This window comes from Kwoniella pini, chromosome 4 (assembly GCF_000512605.2).
Source record: "Kwoniella pini CBS 10737 chromosome 4, complete sequence".
In the NCBI taxonomy this organism is placed as follows: domain Eukaryota; kingdom Fungi; phylum Basidiomycota; class Tremellomycetes; order Tremellales; family Cryptococcaceae; genus Kwoniella; species Kwoniella pini.
In genome coordinates this window covers 496,034-511,135 of record NC_091719.1, presented here as the reverse complement: position 1 = coordinate 511,135, position 15,102 = coordinate 496,034, and the positions used below count along the sequence as shown (strand labels likewise).

The 15,102-nt window shown below is 36.3% G+C and overlaps 6 protein-coding genes across 6 annotated transcripts; 2 read left to right on the top strand and 4 right to left on the bottom strand.

Annotated features, from left to right (window-relative positions):
* Positions 1-283: 283 nt before the first annotated feature.
* On the bottom strand, positions 284-1,611 carry I206_103205 (uncharacterized protein; the record flags this gene model as incomplete). Its single annotated transcript, XM_019153558.1, has 4 exons — positions 284-943; positions 1,016-1,091; positions 1,153-1,228; positions 1,347-1,611. 4 exons carry the CDS (start codon positions 1,609-1,611, stop codon positions 284-286), a joined length of 1,077 nt encoding a protein of 358 aa, XP_019013719.1.
* A 632-nt stretch (positions 1,612-2,243) lies between these two features.
* On the bottom strand, positions 2,244-3,384 carry I206_103204 (uncharacterized protein; the record flags this gene model as incomplete). The annotated part of the gene is made up of 3 exons (XM_019153559.1): positions 2,244-2,673; positions 2,738-2,763; positions 2,887-3,384. The coding sequence occupies 3 exons, from the start codon at positions 3,382-3,384 to the stop codon at positions 2,244-2,246; spliced, it is 954 nt and encodes a 317-aa protein (XP_019013720.1).
* A 712-nt stretch (positions 3,385-4,096) lies between these two features.
* Positions 4,097-5,975, bottom strand: I206_103203 (uncharacterized protein; the record flags this gene model as incomplete). Its single annotated transcript, XM_019153560.1, has 4 exons — positions 4,097-5,048; positions 5,116-5,757; positions 5,816-5,867; positions 5,933-5,975. The coding sequence occupies 4 exons, from the start codon at positions 5,973-5,975 to the stop codon at positions 4,097-4,099; spliced, it is 1,689 nt and encodes a 562-aa protein (XP_019013721.1).
* Positions 5,976-6,653: 678 nt separating this feature from the next.
* I206_103202 (uncharacterized protein) lies at positions 6,654-8,464 on the top strand (the record flags this gene model as incomplete). Its single annotated transcript, XM_070202695.1, has 8 exons — positions 6,654-6,667; positions 6,850-6,921; positions 6,987-7,011; positions 7,084-7,121; positions 7,188-7,342; positions 7,406-8,014; positions 8,095-8,391; positions 8,460-8,464. 8 exons carry the CDS (start codon positions 6,654-6,656, stop codon positions 8,462-8,464), a joined length of 1,215 nt encoding a protein of 404 aa, XP_070058796.1.
* Positions 8,465-9,158: 694 nt separating this feature from the next.
* On the top strand, positions 9,159-11,633 carry I206_103201 (uncharacterized protein; the record flags this gene model as incomplete). Its single annotated transcript, XM_019153562.1, has 6 exons — positions 9,159-9,181; positions 9,257-9,389; positions 9,480-9,976; positions 10,058-10,138; positions 10,212-10,524; positions 10,590-11,633. 6 exons carry the CDS (start codon positions 9,159-9,161, stop codon positions 11,631-11,633), a joined length of 2,091 nt encoding a protein of 696 aa, XP_019013723.1.
* Positions 11,634-11,835: 202 nt separating this feature from the next.
* On the bottom strand, positions 11,836-14,895 carry I206_103200 (uncharacterized protein; the record flags this gene model as incomplete). Its single annotated transcript, XM_019153563.1, has 7 exons — positions 11,836-12,359; positions 12,422-13,247; positions 13,327-13,439; positions 13,497-13,537; positions 13,597-13,698; positions 13,751-14,550; positions 14,626-14,895. 7 exons carry the CDS (start codon positions 14,893-14,895, stop codon positions 11,836-11,838), a joined length of 2,676 nt encoding a protein of 891 aa, XP_019013724.1.
* Between the last annotated feature and the right edge of the window lie 207 nt (positions 14,896-15,102).

Below are 15,102 nucleotides of genomic sequence, written 5' to 3'. Positions count from 1 at the left end.
AAACGAATGAAAATTCCAAAGGAAGGAATAAGGTTGAATGGATTCATTCATATGTTTTCAAAGTGGACTTGTCGGAATACCCTTATAACCGGGTCCGTGCGTTTAAATAGCGTACAAAACCCCTGAGATCACTCACATAGATAGACCAATATGCATGAATAATCTATATTCTATATTCTACTGGTATACATCCTTCCTAATTATGACAAGAGGAGAGGACGAAAAAGAGAAGCAAAATATACAAAAAGACTAACGAATCAAAAAATACCATCTCATACTCTATCTAATCAATTACAACTTCCCTAATCGTGACACTCTCTTCTCCATTCAGTGTATCAATTTTGCTTCTCCTACCTAAAAGTTGACCTTTAGTGTTGAATTTCTCTTTCTGTTCATCCCATCTATGTTTAACAGCTTCTTTAAAACCATTTCCACTTTCTACTAATTTTTCTCTATTAAGAGCTGCAGTCAATTCTGTAAAACTCGGTAGATTCGGTAAATTCAAATTTGGAATTTGAATATGAGGTAATAATAAAGAAGGTCCAACCGAAGGTGTTCGAGGAGTAATTAATGGTGAATCCTCAGGAGTGATAGGTAAAACTTCTTTGACACTTATGTCATATTCCGAAACAGCATCAATGATTAAATCTTGTTTGTTATCCATCTGAGAATTGACGTTGACATTTGCTTCGATTTTGGATTGTCGTTTAACATATCCTGATAGTCCACCTTTAAACCATGAAATATGCATTAATAACGCTAATCCAAGCATTATTGTAGGTACCCATGAATCACCCATGTATGATCTTGAATATAGTCTGGCAACGTCAATCAACAAATAAACGTGATAAAGTATACGGAAGACGAAAAACGATGAAAGGAATCGAAGATCATTTCTAACAGAAGGAAAAAGGTTTGATAAGCCCAAGTCGAAAGTTGGTAGCTGCCAAAAGATTTAATGAGCGTTAGCTGAAATTTCACTGTTTTATATGCGTTTGATTACAAAAGTACATACTTCCATCACGGCACCTGTTAGAAAGATAGGCGCAGTATTCGTACGTGCTAGGTAGAACATTAGACCGATATATACGCTGACAACCATATTTGGTATTTAGCTAAATCTAATTGAAGCTAGAGAGATTCAGAACATACGTATGATGTATCCATCCAGTCAACAGTCCAACTTGTGAGCGATATTTGAGATATCCGATAGTAAGCTGTGTGAATGCTTCATGAGTTCATAACTATACTTTTTGCTAAATCATATAAAACTAAAACTCACATCGGCTACAACAACAACGTCAGCTATTCAAATTTGACCTTCGATTTTATACCACTTCACTCACCAAATAGATAAACTCCAAAAAATGTTGTCCCGAATTCTCCAATCATACCTAACCAACCTTTTTGACCATCTTTGAAAGTTCTTTCCAATCCGAATCTCAAATAATTGATAAAAAACGGTATTGATAGAGTAGTCATCGTAAATGAAGAGATTACCGATAGGATATATGCCCTTTTACGTTCCGTATCAAATTTAAGCGATAGAGTTTGATATGTAAAATAGAATAAGGCGTAAAGTAGCCCACATAACAAAGGGACTATCATCATATTATTAAGACTCAAAGTGTTTGTTGACAGTCGACTATAGAAATGAGATTATTTCCATCAGAAGAAATGCAATTATATATATTCTGCACGAGAAAATATATCGGAAAACGAAGGAGAAAAGAGTTTATAATGTAACTGATGAAGGAATGTTAGTGGATTAATTCACCACGATTGATCGTGGATTGTGGATTTTGAAACGTGCGATAAGGATCTCAGCACTTTTAACGCGACTTTTGCTTGAATTGAATTATCAATAATATAAAGTGATCGGTGGATTACGTTTGGAACATAATACACCCTGAATATTAAGGAGGATTTAACCATGTTTCGGAGCTCGCTAATTGTGAGGTAGTTTCCAAGTAAAGTCATACTTGTTTCAAGGTATTTCATTCGTACAACAAGTGTCAGCGTCTCGCGGATTGCCATGGATCTAGTCGAAGAGAATATCCATACGACTTTGAGAGACTATGCCCGACATGGAGCGTGAAAATACAAAACCGCTCGTTCCATCTCACTTCCATACACTTCTTGAGCTATACTTGTTTTTCCAGATACCAATCATGAGGGAGACCAATAACAACACAATATCCGTTATACATTAATGTTCAATTACAATTCCCATTTAACCCAAATTATACATTATGTTTCCATCCTAACAAAGTTTCAGCTTTTGTGCAATCCCAAAACCCTCTGTATTTATTCTCTTCACCTTCCCACCAGTCTTTTCGAATTTCTCCTATCGTCCCTTCTTTCCCTTCCCATTTATCCTTGAACAATTCTAAACTACCTTGAATGGGTATTTCATCAGATGAAATTGAAATTGGTTTAGCAATTTCAGGAGCAACGATATTAAATGATTCATGTCCTTTCCAACCTTTTGAAGTTAATCCTAATAAACAAGCTTGACTTGCAGATAAAGAACTTGTCCATGCCCAAAATTCATTAGGTTTTGACCATTGTTCAGCTTCTTTTAAAGTTGGTAATATATGATGAAATCTTAAAGAAGTTATTCTAACATCTTCAAATAATCTACATATCGTTGTAGCTTGAGCTTCACATATCCTAAATTATCCAACCCACATATCAGCTGGAATTTCTAGATGGAAAAAGGCATTTCTTTACTCACCATTTTGATAATGCATATGGATCTTCCTGCAAACAATAATAGAAGAATTAGTGAATCACCCCAATCTTTCTTACAACTTTCTTTCTTCCTCCTCCTTCTCATCAACTCCTCCTCTTCTTTTATATTCATGAATTGAAATTTAAACTCACAGCATGTCCAATTTCATTTTCAGTAATAGGTAAAAATCCAAACCATTGTTTACCTTTTCTAGTATATGCTAATCCAGTAAAATTAACTGAACTAGCTTGTACAATTTTTTTAATTCCAATTTCAGCTGCAGTATATAAAACATTATAAGAAATTATTACATTTAAATTATGTATTAAACGTGAATCTAATTTTAATGGATCAGGTATAGCTGCTAAATGAATTAATCCTTTTAATTTTTCTTCATTTTCTTCATTTTCTATAGAAGAAGAATAATACTTTAAAAATAATTTTTTTACATTTTCAATATTTGTTAAATTAATTTTTTCTATAATTAATTTATCATTTTTTATAAATATTTTTAATTTTTCTAAAATTTTGGAATTTGGTAAATCTTTATCAATTGCAATTACTTTATAACCTTTTTCTAATAAATAAAATAAAACATATGTTCCTACTACTCCTGAAGAACCTGTTAAGAGGATTTTCCCCATTCCCATTTTTTCAAAAAAGAAATTGATTACTTTCGTTTAAGCTGTTTACGATTTAAAAAAAGATACAAGGTGATTTGATTTTATTGAAGTTGAATTGACTTAAAAACTCAAAGGTAGTTTAAATGCTGCTGACACAGCTTCTGACAGATATATATATATATATATATACAACAGAAATGGAATTCAGAATATTAAACAACAAGTAATATAATCCCAATCCTGTAATTCACCTTTTAACCGGATATTTCGGCTAATTACATCATCTCCTTTAAATGATTAAGTAGCGGTTCCGATATGCATTCAGCTGTAATAGATCTCTAATCCCGCTCAATCATCGATACCTTGGCAGCATAATTCATCGCCGTTGTGCAGATTTATACGTAGTGACGGGAGGGTAATCTATTGGACCTATTGGCTTGATTTAAGTTTCCTACAAAAACGATAACAATACTACTGTACCTGAGTAACCGGAAGATCGGACCTTGTTACGCCGGAGAATTATCAAAAGGAATATTTGATCGGATTTGCAGGAAATAATACGATTTTCAAGGTTGTATGTCAAATTGGTACAATGTAGCATTTACTTTGACTCGTATTATGTATTTCTCATATTTTTGCATATGTAAAAAATGATTAAGCTACAATGATGAATTGACCTTTCCACATTTCTTTGGTTGGTCATTATCAAATCATAGGTTACTTCTTCTCCTCAAATGATTCAACTTTTTCCCTCCTTCTCTTCACTTGTCTTCTCCGCATCCGCACCAGCACTAACGAATCTTTCTCTCAAACTCTTTTCACTTGTTGTTCTAGGTAAACTAGCTATAGTTCTTTGTTGTTTTTCCTTTTCTTTTTCATCTTTAATAACAACAGTAGTACTACTTATAGGTACAGGTTTTTCACTCATTCCATGTGGTGTCATATTTCCACCTTCTCCAGTTCCAGGAACAGGTATATTTTCAGGTGATAAACTATGTCTATGATTTTGTCCATTTTTGGATAATGATGAGGAGGAAGAAGAATTAGTATATTCAATTGGTGGAGAAGTCTTAATTGGTCCTGTATCTAACTCATCTACTCTACCTAAATAAGATTGATGTGCAGGATCACTATGTTCAACGCTTTCATATTGACCTTGAGCTACTATTGGTCTTTCTGGTATTTCTTCTTTCATATCTATATCATTTTCAACTTCTTCCTGAGCTGCACTATCTTCCGGTTCTGGGGTTGGTGATCTTGGATTTGACGAAGATCCAAACATACCACTTTCTTCGTTCAACATTAACGGACTCATCAAACCATCATCCAATTGTCGATTAGTTGTTCCGTTCATTCCACCTTCATGCGAACTAGAACCGGCCCCTTCAAGAGATAAATCATTTTGCTGAGCAAGGAAAGGTATGGGACTAAACATAGGCGTAGTTGATCCTGGTGGCATAGTAGAATCCGAATCATACCCATTATCCGAAGATGAAGAGGATGATCCGGCGGTTGAATGTGTTTGAGGCACAGTAAATGATGTAGACGATATTGGGATATATGAAGGTTGTTCCCAAGGTGTTGTGACTAATAATGTCTTTTCTATCGCTCTGATGAATTTACCGAAAGTTGAATAATATTTCGTCGGTTCAAGCAGAAGTTCTGAAAATCGCTGTATCGTGAATGGTGGACTAAATTTCATTCAACATAAACGTCAGATCGTGACATATGTTAGTGAAACAGGTCAAATCAACTCACACATCCATTTCATCCAGAATAGCCACCACTTTCTCCAATTCTCTTTTACCCTCCTCACCATCCATCCAACCAGGTAAGATTTTACCTCCGATCGTAGTTTCTTCATCATATTCTTCATCCATCACACCAGGTCCAATAGTGACCATACGTGGTGCACCACCCCTAATTCCATTGACACCTCGCGGAGACATCAATATCTGACCGCCCGAATACGATGTACCGCTTATTTGTTCTCGAGAGTTCCGCCTACTCCTATCTAAGGGTGGAAATGGCGGTATAACCAATCCTCCTATAGTAGAAGGTCTCAGATCATCTTGAGTCGTGAGGCTTTCAAGCCTTCCAGAAGATGGAGTTTCGCTTGGTTCAGCTTCGACAGAGCGAGGAAGGTTGGAGGATATGGTTGAAGATTCTGGTGTGGAAGACGACGTTGAGGCGGAAGTAGGTTGAGAAGGGGAAAGCAACAGTGATTCGGATGGCGGTATATCGCCCTCATCGTCTGTTTGATCTAGATGTATGGGCTCTGGGCCGATGATGGGGGATATGGGTGGACGATAGGGTCGAGGTGGACCTCTGGATAGGTATAACGGTAAAGTAGAGATGAGCGATTGGTGCAAGTGATCTCGAAGTGTAGGCCAATCCGAGCTGTAGGAATATGGTGATCAGCGTATGTTATTAATATATACAACGCGGGTAGACGTACTCGAATGTATTCGTTCTTGCCAGCTTGTCTAGTATAGTGTCGATGCTATCATCTAGCATCTGTGGGTCAGTACCGCATGGTTCAATATTAGGATGGTTAAAATCACACAACACTTACCTCTTGATCTCTGTCCGAGCTCTGGGGAGGTCGGGATTGCCATATCGGAATGGATCGTGCACTTGATGATCTAGCTCAGCTTAGATTGCTGCTATCGAAGCTATAGAGCAGTCTCCTGAAATACTCAAGAAGTCATGTAAGGATTGCGATTCTAGATTGAATTATCCTCGATACGTCAATCTAAAAACAACATCAAATAGTAGTAAACAGTTAACCGATGGTTCAATACGTAATACATCCGGTTACTCAAACGTGGTAAGCGCGTGATCTGATAATCGGGGATATATAGATAAGGAGTGTGGCAAATCCCAGTCGATTAGAATCTGCTAGAATGCTAGAATTTTGATATTTTTTACCCTTAGACACCGGTGCGGAGAAAGCCTTTTATATCATTGACCGAAGGTGTCAACTCTTAAATATGACATTTTACGTTGATTCATCCAAAAAAACCAAAAGATTTAAACACAAAAGAACACTGGAGGCAAAAACAAAGTTATTTGCTTTATCATCAACATTCATACACGCATCCTAAGCGTACTAAGATTCACCACCAGCTAAAACGAATAAAAGCTGAAATAGATTTGATAAGCAAATCAGCATAAACGGGATTGAACGCGCTTCAACCTTTCTTCCTTCAATTTTCATTTTTAAGAATCGATTGTAGCGATTAGATCTTCTCTCATCTTCTAGAATAGATATATCAAATCCTTAATTACTCAAGATGGTAGCTGAAACGTGAGTCTCATCTGTTATCCCAAGAAAATTAGGCTTCGATGCGTATTCGCGCTACTGGAGTCATACTCCTCCCTTTCTCCTCCTCCTTCTCTTACAATTTTGCCTCTGGCACAATTGCGGTACCCTGGTCTATGCATGCTATACTGACAGGCGATATGCTGACCCACTATTATCGCATGTAGCGAATATTACGACCTCATTGGTGTTTCGCCAAATGCTGACGAAAGTGAAATCAAGAAGGCTTACCGAAAAAAGTAAGTTTCCCGTTCCTTTCAGCCTGTCTGTCCAAGTCTCCAGCTGATACCCTTGCTTTCTATAGGGCTCTTAAGGCTCATCCGGATAAGGTGCGTTGTCGACATGGTCAGAAAGAAGCTCAAAATTCCCCAGGAAGCTGATTGATTCTTCTCATTTTTTAGGGAGGTGACCCCGAACACTTCAAAGAATTGACTCATGCGTGAGTGGAGGAGCTGCAATGCTATCAGGTAGCTTTGGTGTTGACGATATATGTTCTTCCTTTTAGCTATGAAGTCTTATCCGACTCTAACAAGCGACAGGTATACGATCAAGCTGGTAAAGCCGGTTTAGAAGGTGGTGGCGGTATGGGAGGTGGCATGGATCCTCAAGATTTGTTCAGTCAGTTGTTCGGTGGAGGCGGAGGTTTCTTCGGAGGCGGTGGTGAGTATTTTGAGTCATATCATGGACACGATCCCGCAAGTAGCTGAATACGAAACATCTCAGGCGGATCAAGAAATGCTGGTCCACGACGAGGAAAGGATTTGGTTCATCGAATCAGTGTAACTCTTGAGGATCTTTACAAAGGGAAAGTTCAAAAGCTCGCTCTATCAAAATCAGTCATCTGTAAATCTTGTGAAGGTCGAGGAGGAAAGAAAGGAGCTGTATCAACATGTACCGGATGTCAAGGACGAGGAGTTAAAGTCATGTTGAGACAGTTAGGACCTATGATGCAACAAATCCAACAACCTTGTGGAGAATGTGAAGGTACTGGAGAAATGATGAACCCTAAAGATAGATGTAAGAACTGTGTAGGAAAGAAGACCATTAGCGAAAGAAAGGTATTAGAAGTTCATATCGATAAAGGTATGAAATCTGGACAACAAATCAAATTCCAAGGTGAATCAGATCAAGCACCTGGTATCATACCTGGAGATGTAGTCATTGTCATTGAAGAAAAACCTCATCAACGATTCCAAAGAAAAGGTGACGATCTTTACTGTGAAGCTGAGATTGACCTTCTCACTGCACTTGGTGGTGGTGAATTCGCTATTGAGCATTTGGATGAAAGAGCTTTACACGTTACCATCGTTCCTGGAGAGATCATCAAGCCTGGTGAGTACTCAAGCCCTTCTTGCTCACCTCTTTAGCATCTCAATTTATTAGACAATGGCTAACAAAGATGACGTTCTTAGGTGTTCTCAAGGTAATTTCTGGGCAAGGTATGCCTTCGTACAGGCATCACGAACTTGGTGATCTTTACGTCAAACTCAACGTCGCTTTCCCCGAATCTATTCCCGTTAACGTCATCCCAGATCTCGAAAAGGCTTTACCTAAACGAAGAGATGTACAAAAATTCGGTAAAAAGGTTCATTTGGATGAAGTCACCTTGGAAGAACCAAATGACAGGCAACGAAGATCAGCCGCTTCGGACGGCGATGATATGGATGAAGATGAAGAACATGGTGGACCAGGTGTACAATGTGCTCAACGTGAGTTTCATTCTGCTTGTTGAATAATCGGTCTTGCAAATGGTTTATTTACTGATGGTCTTGAATAGAATAAACGCGCCTGTTTACGCTAGCTTTCATGTACATTCCATTTAGCATATAGTAGTTAGATAAAGTCATTTCAATTTATCTATTCTATTCTGATAACAATATTTTCCATTAATGGTATACCCTTTTCTAATGGCTAGGTCTCATGTATATACGATGAGAAGATGTAGTTATGAACAAATCATGCAATATAGATAGATAAATACCATTATGCTTAGGAGGAATTTAGACGAATTTTCAATAAGCTTGATGGCATACGACGTTTTAACTGAATTTAAGTATCAAAATAGATTTTAAAATAACGTTATTATAACGGTATATGAGTAACTTTTATTTTTGCCGGACTCGGCCGTTTGGGTAGCGGTGACTGACCGTAATAAAATCATCTTTAAATTCTGATTCCATCCATTCTCATCTCTTTAGAGGTAGCGACGAGATTTGTTTACGTTCAATTCCATCGCGGTTCATTTTGAAAAATCAAAAAACGACCTCGTCATTTATTAACATTGTCATCTTATTGAATTCATTAGAATTTATCTGAAAAGAATAATTTAAATGATGCCTTATTTCAAAGACATTATATAGTATTGTCTGTTCTTCGATTTCTTTCATATCAAATATAAATATTGTATACATTTGTGAGAGGTATAGGGGCTGTGGAGCTTACAGGAGAAGGAAGGGATGACAAAGATTGTATCAAAATGTCTTACACATATATGCAAATGTAAGTTTCATTTATCTATTTCTCCTTGGTACGTTGAAATATGACTTTGGCGCATGACTGATAATTCGATTTTAGACATTTATATTTTATAATACCCCCTATTATCTTACTTTGGTTAATATATAGACCATTAATAGGTAGAAGGGAAATTATAAAGTTTTTATGGTTAGGATTTATGGCTACGATATGGACAACACCATGGGACAACGTAAATTTGATATTTTGTTAAATTAAAGTTTTTCAGAGATAAGAAGAAAAGCCTTGAAAAGCTGATTGATTTTTCTCGTTTTTCACATAGTTTATATTATCTCAAGATGGATGGACATATCCAACAGGTTCAATAATAGGTAAAATTGGATATATACCTATAGAAGAACATTTATTTTTCATATTACAACCTATTTTGATCATTTTATTACACTTGATAATCACTCATAAAAGATTATTACCGTTCGATGTCGACCTTAAGTTACATAATGGCTCCTATGTAGAACGCAAGAAGCCTGATGTTAAAGATGGGAAAACCAATTTACAAGGGATTCAAACTTTACGTCGTCGACCTCTGCCCTCTTTGCTTTGGTCTGGGTTATCGCTGTTAGGGCTAAGGCTAGTTTTACAAACTCATTTATACACTCCAACAGATTATGGTATGAAACAAACGATGTTTTACCTTGGATGGATTTTAGTTTGGATAAATCCCGTTATTGCTTTTTTGACTTTTCTCGGAGCGAAATTTACAAGATCAGATTGGGTTACTGTGTTTGTTGGGACAGGTCACTTGTGGATCGTTGATACGTGAGCCACTTTTCTAAAGACAGTTCTTCCATCTATTCTCGTTACTTTCGGCTGATACTGTCTATTGCTGGTCCGTCTCAGAATCGCTCTGAGAAGTGGAAGTTGGTCGATATCTCCAACAACTACACTAGGCGTGGAAGTATGGCGAGGTTTACCAATAGAGTGAGTTCACCTGAGATAAATCTATATAATACATCTTGACTATCTCGCTAATTTCGACGCTTTCCTTGCGCAGAGAAGCTATATTCTTCTTCTTGACCACTTACCTTATCGTTCTTTCGTCTTCTCTTATTTCCCATATTCACACACTCTTAGTACTCTCACCCAGCTTACCACCCTGTCCTTCCTTGAACCCTTTGGCGCATATTCAACTTTTAGCGAAAGTAGCTTTCAATCCGCCTAGAATAGACAAACATATTCTTGCAGGCTTGAAAGACGCTGAAAGAACGCTAAAAAAAGGAAGTAAAAGTTTTGAAATTGCTAAACTCGCTTTTGGACGTGAAATGCGATTAGGTTTAGTAGTGATTTACGCTTGGTGTAGAGTGACCGTTAGTTGATTATTATTTTCTCTATTTCCTTGGAAGTGAGAGCTCACAAGTAACGCCTTTTTCAGGATGATTTGATAGATGATCCATTCGAAAATACCTCTGAACATAGCTCAGAATCTTTAGATATAGCACGAAGCAATATACTCGATTCTATAAGAAAACACCTTATTCAAACATATGAAATTTCAAATCTATACCCTGCAAGCGAATACCCAAATCAATTAGTGAAATTAGATAAAATATTAGATGAGATTCCTAATTTAAAACTTTCAGATAGATCAGCATTTCACCTTTTCTCTTTAATTATACCTAGATTAATACCGATTTATCCATTTTTAGAATTATGTAATGGATTTTCAACAGATTTAAAATTTCCTTCTAAACCAATTAAAAATTTATATGAAAAAGAAGCAATTAATATTAGTGATAAATTACCAATTAAAACTACAGAAGATTTATTAATTTATGCAGATGATGTTGCAGGTAGTATAGCAAGTTCAATTTGTTATTTATCTTGGTCAATTCTTGATTCTTCAAATTTAATAAATCCAATTGAAAATTATAATTTTTCAAAAAATTTACATAATTATGATAAATCAATTTCAACTATTTTAAAAGAAGAAGAAGAAGAAAGAAAAAATAAAGACCAAGAAAAAATTATAAAAAGAATAAAAATCATAAAATGTGCAAGGGAAATGGGTATATCATTACAATTAATTAATATTTCAAGAGATATAATTAAAGATGGATTAATTTCAAGATTATATATACCTTTATCTTATTTCAATTCAACAAATTCAATAATTTCAATTTTATTTAATAATAATAATTCAAAAGAAAATGAAAATGAAAATCAAAATCAAATTGAACAAAATTATAATGAATTTATTGAAAAACTTTTAAATTTAGCTGATAATTTAAAAAATAATTCAATTAATTCAATTGAATTATTACCAAATACTTCAAAAAGTGGAATTAAAACTATGATTATTAGTTATTATGAAATTGCTATTTCAATTAAAAAAAATAAAGGTAAAATTAATGAAAGAGGTATAAAAGTTGGAAAATGGAATAGAATTAGAAAATCAATTAAAGCTTTTTGGATTTGATTAAAAGATTTTTTGGGTTTTTAGTGCTAGTGAAGTAATAATTCAAATATGATTAAATTTTCAATATAGATGAAATATGAATTAATACGATATTCAATGAGAATGCATATTTAACTTGATTAAAATGAAACTGATTTTGTTAATACAACTTAAACTACAAAACAACAACAAGATGATCAAAACGATTTCCAATAATGAAATTTCAAACAGTTTCCCATTTTTTCAAATCTTTTTCCCTTACTTTCCTTGCCCATCTTTTATAAATCCTAGAACTTAATCCATCCCACTTATTTTCAGCAATTTTATCAATATCTTCAACTTCTTCTGGAGATTCACTTTTAGGTTTAGTAGGTTCAGTTTTATATCTTTTAAATCCTTTATTATTATTATTATTATTATTCTCATCTTCATCAGTTGCTTCTTCCAAAGTATCCCCTCTAAACCTTTCAAATTTTTCTTTTTCTTCGCCCTCTAATTTTTGTAATATACTTCCAACAACTAAAATTTCAGCAAATGTATTTCTATATCTTCTTACTCTGCTTAACATATCCAATTGACTTTTAGATTGTTGCAAAGAAGTTGAATTATTAGAACTTGATTGTTCATTCTCTTGAATATCCTTATTAGCTTGAATTTTAGATTGTTTTAATTTATCAGATTCTTCGTCCCATATTGCCAAAATCTCAGTATCGTCCCCTTTTAATGCTCTTACATCTCTCGCTTGGACTGTAGAAAAAGGGTAGATCAGCCTAAAGATATCTGACTATCGAATTATGATCTTTACTGACCATTCCTATCGGCCAATAAAAGTGTCCTTGCAACACTCTTATCCATACTATCCAATAACATCTGTCTGGCTTCAGCTTCAAGTTGAATTGTCTTCCTCATCAATTGTTTCAATAAATCAATCTCTAACTTTCTTTCTTCATTTTCAAGCTTATCAGCACGACCATCCTGAGTCTGTTCATTCTTCAACCGAGTGATAGAGCTATCCTTCCCTCCTGTCTCCTCATCATTGTCACCGACATATGTTCTTTCGGTATCCTGCCTAGGTCTTCGTCTTTCTTCTCGATCGTCAGACGGAGCATCATACGAAGAAGTTGAGTTTCCTGAACTTTCCTCTTCATGTGGGATCTTCGCCGTTCTCCAGTCTTCAGTTTCTTTTTGCCTTTCCTCAATGATGCCTTTGGCACGAGTATAATTATCCTTCAATTTCTTTTCAGCATTATCAAGGTGAATTTTCGAGTCTTTCTTCTTGCCCGTGTATGTAGAATTCGATGGATCATCTTGTTCTTCATTCTCATCTCCGGGCTGATCGTAAATCAGATTAGATTTCTCCTGAGAAGTGACTTCTTCTTTCGATGTGCCCTCATCAGTTCGCCCATCTTCTGGTATTCGATCTCGATTTATACCATCAGAGTTCCCCTCTTCTTGGTTCTCCTCCTCTTCCTCCTCCCCTTCCTCTTCCTCCTTCAAGAGCCTCTTTCGCATTGCATCGTAAGACTCGTGATATCGCAGCACAAAATCAGCGTGAGGTGCAAAGGCGTCAGGTGATCTTCTCATTTCAGCCAGGAAAGCTTCCTTGATAGCGCCCCTTTCGGAATATGTACTCAGCTATAATAAAATGTCGATCAGTCAGCCGTGCGAAAAAGACGAGTGCAGCGATTGTATTCTGATAGAGGTATCTACTCACCAAACCGGTTATAGTCTGTACTGCAAAGGAAGTAACGATCGGTACAGCCATTAAGGCATACACAATGAAGACTATCTTTCCAGCGGGCTGGACCGGTGTAAAATCACCAAAACCTGTTGGATAGTCAGCTAAGCTGAAAAGGCATTGACATTATTCTCAGAATGGCTCACCGATAGTCAATGACAAGATCATGACAGTATATATGGAGTTTCTATAGCAATAAAAGCTGTGAGTATGAGCAGTACATATCATATTGGGGGATGAATTTACCCATAAGACCATCCTTCTATCTCAGCAAATATCGTTGCGCCTATAAGCCAGAAAGTGACAAGTGAAAGTGCACTCCAAAATAGATCGTACATTTGACTCATCCTATCACAAGTTTAGCCAGATTCCGCATCCATCACAGATCAAATGAACTTACAATTCTTCTCGTTGATTAATCTGATGTATTAAAGCCATCTCTTCAGTTAAATTTGCCCTAGGTCTAATTTTATTCGCTTCTCTATGCATGGCACCTTCATACTTTTTTCTCCATTGTTCACGTCTAGCTTCTGCTCTTGAACTAATAAATCCAATGATGAGAGCAATCTCATTACCTAGTTGACTAATTGTCAATACTGAAAATGGGAAGATTAGAACTTTTCCCGCAGTTGTTGTAGGGGTAAAATCCCCATATCCAATGGTGAGTGCCACTTGAGTAGAAAAATAGATCCCATCAGAATATGACCAATGTTCAACTCTGGAGAAAACTAGTGATTGAACAGCAAGAATAGATATGAAAGCCGTAACTGAAAGCATGAATGTTTTTCCTTGAGATCTAATATCAACTTGACCATCTTCTCCTTCTCGATCATTTTTCCTCTTTTCCCTTATTTCCGATCCGAATGCAAAGAAATAGTGAAACAACAAAGTGATTGATATTATACCTGCGTCAATGATTGATGTGACTGCACACCAAAAGCCTTCCAAATATGTATAACCTTCGCTATTCCTAGATAAAATACCGAATATGATCAAGTTAATTGCTGCTACGACTGTTTTGCCTAGCCAACATAGCAAAGACCATCTAGTAGAGTGTTTCCACCACCAATTGGATTTTGCTGAAAACCTCATTACTAATAACATGTTCGCAATTATGTTAAGAGCTAAGCCGATAGCTGATAAAGCAAGACATGCTGTTGGATCTGGCTGCGGCGTACCATATTGAGCATACCAGTGTTGCTGAAGGGTGAAGCAACGCGATATATCAGCGATTCATTTAAGAAAAAGGGCATATTGCTATGCACAGAAACTCACAGTCAAGGCGGGAATGTCGAGTAATGTAGACAATGGAGCGAAAATAGCTGAGACTAAGGGACAATATTTGGCAAAAGTCTTGATTCTCATCTTTCGTTTTCTAAAAGCATAACCATGCCATGTGGTGGTCCGAGGTACGCCCATCCTGGGATCGCGCCCTTTATATGGGCTGTTCTCATTCTGCTTGGAAGAATTCTCTCCCACGTTGTTTGCTTTATATGTAGGTAAAGACTCCCCGTCATTAGAATCGGATTCTTTGATTGTCTTCATCTTGCTGAGGCTTTGACCACTGAAAGCTCGTCTTGATGAACCAAGAAAATCAACAATACCTGATAGGAGCTGTCATTGTCAAGATCAAGCCTTGGAGCAATCGATGAGCAAAATGGGAGGACTAGGTGATGTAAAGCAATAGTAGAAATATTCTCTCAGTATTGGATCTCATACTATTGTCGTACATCTTTAGTGTTTACGAGATTT